The 6,823-nt window shown below is 41.3% G+C and overlaps 1 protein-coding gene across 1 annotated transcript; it reads left to right on the forward strand.

The window, feature by feature from the left end:
• SMIM20 (small integral membrane protein 20) lies at positions 1-6,177 on the forward strand. The gene is made up of 3 exons (XM_081020225.1): positions 1-178; positions 4,559-4,615; positions 5,608-6,177. Exons 1-3 carry the CDS (start codon positions 70-72, stop codon positions 5,643-5,645), a joined length of 204 nt encoding a protein of 67 aa, XP_080876351.1. The 5' UTR covers positions 1-69; the 3' UTR covers positions 5,646-6,177.
• The last annotated feature ends 646 nt before the right edge of the window (positions 6,178-6,823 follow it).

Here is a 6,823-nt window from a genome sequence, read left to right on the forward strand (position 1 = left end):
GAAGCGGAAGGAGTTTCCTCTACGGGCGGAAGGAGGGAGAGGTCGTGCTGGGCTCCGCGGCGTCTCCTCATGGCTCGCGTGCCGCGCACGCTGCTGATCTTCGGCGGCTTCGTGGCCGTGCTGGGGGCGGCCTTCTACCCCATCTACTTTCGGCCCCTGATGCACCTCGAGGAGTACAGTAAGTCGAGCGGGGAGCGCGTTCTGCGCACGCGCGGCCTTCTGCCGCTTGACCGCAGCCCCGCCCCTGTTCGAATCTCGAAGGGATAGCAAGCGGCCGTTGGCTGCGCGCGCAACTTTTCCTCAGCGCGGCCTTTTCCTGCCTCCCCCTCCCGCTCTCCGCTTAACCTGACGCGGGAGCGGAGCTGCACGTGTGAACCCGACATCGAGGGTCTTGTCACGGACCCGGGTGCAGGGGAGAGTTAGATGACGAGCCGCTTTGGGCGAGATGAAGGGAACTTCGGAACTCCCTGCCTCTTGAGAAATCAGGCAGGCGCCTTCGCTGTTTTTTTTTTTTTTTAAGGCGCCTGCTGACAAGAAAAAAAGCCTATCCAGGTGCTCAGAAAGCTGAGGGGATGTTTGATCCTTAAAAAAAAAAAAAAAGCATTTCTGCTTTTGTAGGTTTTTAAAGTAGGGTTGTAGATTTCCCCCCTCAGTAAATAATAATAATAATAATAAAGTAGGGTTGTAGATTTTCCTCCTCAATATAATAATAATAATAATATTAAAAAGTAGGGTTGTAATAATAACAACATCAATAATAATAATTGCTATTATTATTATTATTTCAGTGAATCTACTCCGCCTACGATTTGATCCTTAAAAAACCCCAAAAAACGTATTTATCCTTTTGTAGGTTTTTTAATTAGGGTTGTATATTCCCCCCAGTAAACAACAACAACAATAATAATAATAAATTAGGGTTGTAGATTTTCCCCTCAAAGTAATAATAATAATAATAATAATAAAAAGTAGGGTTGTAGATTTCCCCCATCAATATATAATAATAATAAAGTATGGTTGTAATAACAACAACAATTGCTATTATTATTATTTCAGTGAATCTACTGCGCCTACGATTTAGTCAAACACAGCTCTCTGACTTTGTTACCTTTTTGTTTCAATCAATGGAAAACATTATTATTTCTATTATTTCAATGGAAACACACCCACACCCGGGGTGTTGTAGAGGATAGAACATTCCACACATGGATTTGTGATTTTTTGGGGGTGGGGTATTTGGCTACCCTGAGTTACAGTGTAAATTGGTTTCTTTGGGGGAGGCAAGTGAGATGGTCCCCAAAACAGCCTATAAGGCTTTTTCTTCCTTTTTTTTTAAAAAAAAGCCTTCTGCTTCTGAACACAGTGAATGGGCATCTCTAGTTCGTACTATAATTGCTTGATCGTAAAAACAAACAAACCCCAGTATCCTAGATGAATTATGTCATAAATCTACTTCTGAGTAAATTCTATAATGAAAAGAGCATCTCCCTGTATAGGACGTTGGTGGTTCAAGTGTCATGTTCGCCATCACCTAAGATACAACTTCAAATCTCAGTTTAGTGGACCAAAGAAGCTTTGCCTTTGAGGAAAAAGGAAAACCCTCTCCGAGGTGTTAATACCCTAAAGGCTCATTCACATATGAAACTCGTCACTTTAACTGTGTAGTCGTTAAAAAATAAATGTGCGTGCATCTCAAGGGAGAATTGTGGTCACCCCCTTTCCAGCATGTGCAAATGTAGTGCAATGCTTGTGCATTCCTCGTGCATGAAAGTGGGCGTGTTCCTCCCAATAATTGATGGGGATGTGGGAGCAATCCAAATTAATGTTGAAACAATTTTTTTTAAAAAAAATTCCTTCCAGTAGCACCTTAGAGACCAACTAAGTTCGTTATTGGTATGAGCTTTTGTGTGCATGCACCCTCTTCAGTGTGCATGCACACGAAAGCTCATACCAATAACAAACTTAGTTGGTCTCTAAGGTGCTACTGGAAGGATTAAAAAAAAAAAAAAAAATTCAACTACAGCAGACCAACACGGCTACCTACCTGTAACTCAAATTACCGTATTTTTTGCACCATAACACTCACTTTTTTCCTCCTAGAAAATAAGGGGAAATGTCTGTGCGTGTTATGGAGGGAATGCCTACAGGTGGCATGCCTACGGATTTTCCTCCTCTAAAAACTACGTGCGTGTTATGGCCGGGTGTGTGTTATAGAGCGTGTTATAGAGCGAAAAATACGGTAATATTGTTATTCTTTTTGAAGGAGAGGGACATTCGTCTCCCTGGTTGGCATGCAGGCACATTGCACACAGTATTTCCTTGGGGTGATGTTCTACTAGGACCGTTTTGGTTTGTGCAGCTGGGACTGTTGCGTTCAGGACCTGATTCTCATATATGAAATACACAAACAGGAGCAGAAGCATTTATGACTGGTACCCATACTCATCATACCATGCTCTCTATATATGAGTAGGGAGAAGGTATTTCAATCCTTCGACATCACAAACCCAATCATAGCTGTCAACTCTTCACTTTTCTTCAACTTTTCCCTTTCCTATTCGGAATACGGGAATTTCCCTTTAAAAAAGGGAAACGTTGACAGCTAGGAACCAAATATGCTTTGTGTGTTTCTGTTCTCTAATTCTAATCCAAGATGATTAAAATGTGTAGTTCAGCTCTGGAAGTAATTTTATTAAAAATAAAATGGGCAAATTGCACAGACAGTGCTTTCTATTATAAAACCAGCAGAGGGAGCATTGACTAATGCAGTCTGAATCCAGAGCCTCAGTATACTTACACTGTAGAAATGAATGGTACATATAATACCGTCTGGACTCTCTCTTCCTTGCTCCCTAAGGAAAGAAGGCATACATTGGAAAGATGGTGAGAAGGAATAATAAGTACAGTAATACGAGGTTGTATTTCCGACAGTGGTTCAGAACCTTTAGCATTGCATCTGACACAAGAATGTTACACTTCCTACTGTGAATATTCCTTTCTGTTACAAACAGAGTCAGATGATTAATTGTTGAAGATAAGGAAAGCAGTAATAGTACACAGTTCAGGCTCTTTGGCCCTTTTTTTCCTTTTACTTTGTTATCTGATTTAAAAATATTTCCCCAGCATTTTCAATTACTATGGTGCTAATGTTTCCTGCCCACCTTGGTAAAAATCCAGTATTTGTTGGTGCTTAAACCAGTAATTCTCAAGCTGTGTGCTGCAATAAATACCTTAAGTCAGGGGTCAGCAACCTTTTTCAGCCGTGGGCCGGTCCACTGTCCCTCAGACCATGTGGTAGGCCGGACTATATTTTGAAAAAAAGAAGAAGAACGAATTCCTGTGCCCCACAAATAACCCAGAGATGCATTTTAAATAGAATCATAGAATCATATAGTTGGAAGAGACCACAAGGGCCATCGAGTCCAACCCCCTGCCAAGCAGGAAACACCATCAGAGCGCTCCTGACATATGGTTGTCAAGCCTCTGCTTAAAGACCTCCAAAGAAGGAGACTCCACCACACTCCTTGGCAGCAAATTCCACTGTCAAACAGCTCTTACTGTCAGGAAGTTCTTCCTAATGTTTAGGTGGAATCTTCTTTCTTGTAGTTTGGATCCATTGCTGCGTGTCCGCTTCTCTGGAGCAGCAGAAAACAACCTTTCTCCCTCCTCTATGTGACATCCTTTTATATATTTGAACATGGCTATCATATCACCCCTTAACCTCCTCTTCTCCAGGCTAAACATGCCCAGCTCCCTTAGCCGTTCCTCATAAGGCATCGTTTCCAGGCCTTTGACCATTTTGGTTGCCCTCCTCTGGACACGTTCCAGTTTGTCAGTGTCCTTCTTGAACTGTGGTGCCCAGAACTGGACACAGTACTCCAGGTGAGGTCTGACCAGAGCAGAATACAGTGGCACTATTACTTCCCTTGATCTAGATGCTATACTCCTATTGATGCAGCCCAGAATTGCATTGGCTTTTTTAGCTGCCGCGTCACACTGTTGGCTCATGTCAAGTTTGATAAAAGGACACATTCTACTCTATGTAAAAACACACTGATTCCCGGACTGTCCGCAGGCCAGATTGAGAAGGCGATTGGGCCGCATCCGGCCCCCGGGCCTTAGGTTGCCTACTCCTGCCTTAAGTAATGAAAGATACCTGTGGGACCAAAATACCTACTTATAAAGGAGGCTGCATCCTTGAACAACTTACTGCTCTGCCCTTATCTCTTTCTCACCAGCTTCATTGGTTTAAAGTTATTCTACTGTGTCTGCCTGTGCGATAGGATCATTCCGTTACCCTGAACATGGAGCAGAATTACATGCTTTCAGAGGAGGCACATCTAAAACTTGTTGCCCTTCATCTTGTGCAGGATGAGGAGGAAGGGGATGGAAGAGCTGGGTGAGGGCAGTTGTGGGTCAAAAAAGTGCCTCATATATTCTTTTAAAGATAGTTATTAGGGTAGATGGGTATTTTGAGCAGGCTGGTGTCCATCATTTTCTTCCCACATTAAGGGATAAATGTACTTTCTTACCTACTGTAATGTTTTGTGTTTACCAGAAAAGGAGCAAGCAATAAATCGAGCTGGTGTTATACAAGAAGATGTTCAGCCTACAGGTATAGCTCTAAACGCTTAGTTGAGCTGTGTTTATGTAAATTATGTATATCTTAATACTGGATTCCAATTCCAAAGAAGTTGAGATGCAAAGGAGCTAATTTAGGAATTCATTCAAATGACCTTTAGTACGTTTCTAAAATGATTACTTAGACAAGTAAAAGGTGAGCCTGTTTCATACAAAAAAAAGATGCAACTGGATATGAATGCTTCAGTACAAAGTATCCATGTTGTGATTCAAATAGAAGAGCATCTGTATGTGTTTTTCACTCTGTTCCACCTTTCAGCTACAAGCTGAGGTTATTGTACAAAGATTGGACCATAGCTTTTAAGTATTTTGGTGAGCAGCAGAGTTATGGATATACACAGATCCCCTTCATACAAGGTCCAGAACATTTTATTCTGTACTAATATAGTCATATGCCTGTGCAAGAAATTCTGTAAGAAATCCCCTTTGATCTCAGCAGAACTGTTGAAAATACTGTTCTATCTTTCATATAATTCTGGTAATAGTCACTTTATCTATTTGAATGAGTAATATTCCAACTGGTCTTCTCAATTGCAACAACTCAGTCAAAAATATCCCTTTCTTGAGCAAGATGCTCAAAATGTTCAGATTATTCAGATGAGGCAAATTATTGTGACTCATTTCAGTCTGCATTCATGCCTGGTTTGGGCACAGAACAAGTTTTGTTTGCCCTGATGGATGACTTGCATTAGGAGAAACATGGGGTGTGTAACCCTGTTGATTCTCCTTGAGCTCTCAGTGACTTGATAACATCTGTATGCTGTCCTATGCATGCGGGACCAAGAAGATCACATTCCATGTTTCAGACTCTCTTCAGACATGGTCCTTGTCCAGTTGTTCAAAATACGTAATGTACTCACATGTATAACTTCATGCAGAGAAGCTAGGTTGTAGAGAATACATGCATTTATTGACATTACAACAGCCTTCTAAAATGCTTTTTTATCTCTCCTGTTTTATCCAAAGGATTAAAAGTATGGTCTGATCCATTTGGAAGAAAGTAAGGACTTCTTAGGATCTCACCAATGAATGTATTTTCCCTTATTCCATCAGTGATGCTTCTGGTTCTTTGAGTCAACCAAGATCATGCAGAAAAAGAACTCCACACGTGGAATTGTTTTATAATATCACTTTACATAAAGAGCAGTAGCAGCTGTTGGCTCTCAAGAGATAAAGCCCACTTTTTCCCCAGTGATGTAGTAGGAAACGCTGCACTGAATGTTTTCTATTAACCAAATGGAATAATTGCCTTTTTCTTCATTGGAGGAATGAAGGAGAATTGCTTTGGTGAATGTAGTGTAGACATTACCAGAGTAGATTATGGAACTAATGAGGTGTGAGAGAGTTTTAAATTATGTACATTGATTGTAACATTTTGTGTTGAACTAAACTGTAGTACTGCAGTTCAGTTTTCATGGATTTTGTTGTTAAGAGAAAAACTCAGTTTCAGATAACTTATTAATGTGTAAACTCGCTGTTCAAAAGTAAAGATTTGGATGCGTTGACTTATTTCTGTATATAAATCTTTTGAATGACTACACAGCTTTTTGTCTTTTCCTGGAACTTCTGTAAGTAGTTCTTTTCATAGAAAACCTGGCAATGCTTTTAATTTTTTCTACTAACCTGGTTTCAGTTTGAAACTGCAGGAATGGGCAACTACTGTCTTCTCAAAGGTCACTATAGTGTCCAGACAGTGGTCCATATGTCATAAATATATGTGCTGCACAAGCTGACATCCAAATGGGTCAGTTGGCACCTTGTAATAATATGGGCCTTGTCCCTATAAGCCATATAGACAAATGAGTAACCAGTTACATACAAAATTCAAAGAAGATGCAGTACTGTTGGCAACTTGAGTCTAGAGAGAATGGAGTGCACCTCCAAGAGCTAAGTCAAACGGCTGTGTTAGCAGCATTGAAGTGACCTCCCTAGGTCACAAATTTGAGTAGTGTGCATGGAGGTCCTGAGCTGCCCTGACAACAAAACATCCCTCTCAGCCTCGCTGGTGTGGTCCAAAGGAAAGCAGAGCAATATGCTTGGCACAGCTTGGCTGCAGGAGTTGCCAGAAGGTGCCATCCAACCATCTTGGGGACTCCACTCTGGATTTGTGCAGGGTTTACTTCTGAGCCTTCTCTTGAAGATATCCCACAAGCAGCAAAGGTCTAAGATCAGAATTTTCCTT

The sequence above is a fragment of the Podarcis pityusensis genome (assembly GCF_964106645.2).
Source record: "Podarcis pityusensis genome assembly, chromosome: 9".
NCBI classification, from domain to species: Eukaryota; Metazoa; Chordata; class Lepidosauria; order Squamata; family Lacertidae; genus Podarcis; species Podarcis pityusensis.

What these genes read in the sequence shown, in the direction of transcription:
- SMIM20 (XM_081020225.1), top strand. Translation starts at nt 70, where the DNA reads ATGGCTCGCGTGCCGCGCACGCTGCTGATCTTCGGCGGCTTCGTGGCC. An exon ending in GATGCACCTCGAGGAGTACA is followed by an intron (nt 179 to 4,558) that starts GTAAGTCGAGCG and finishes TGTGTTTACCAG; the next exon opens with AAAAGGAGCAAGCAATAAAT. An exon ending in AGAAGATGTTCAGCCTACAG is followed by an intron (nt 4,616 to 5,607) that starts GTATAGCTCTAA and finishes TTTTATCCAAAG; the next exon opens with GATTAAAAGTATGGTCTGAT.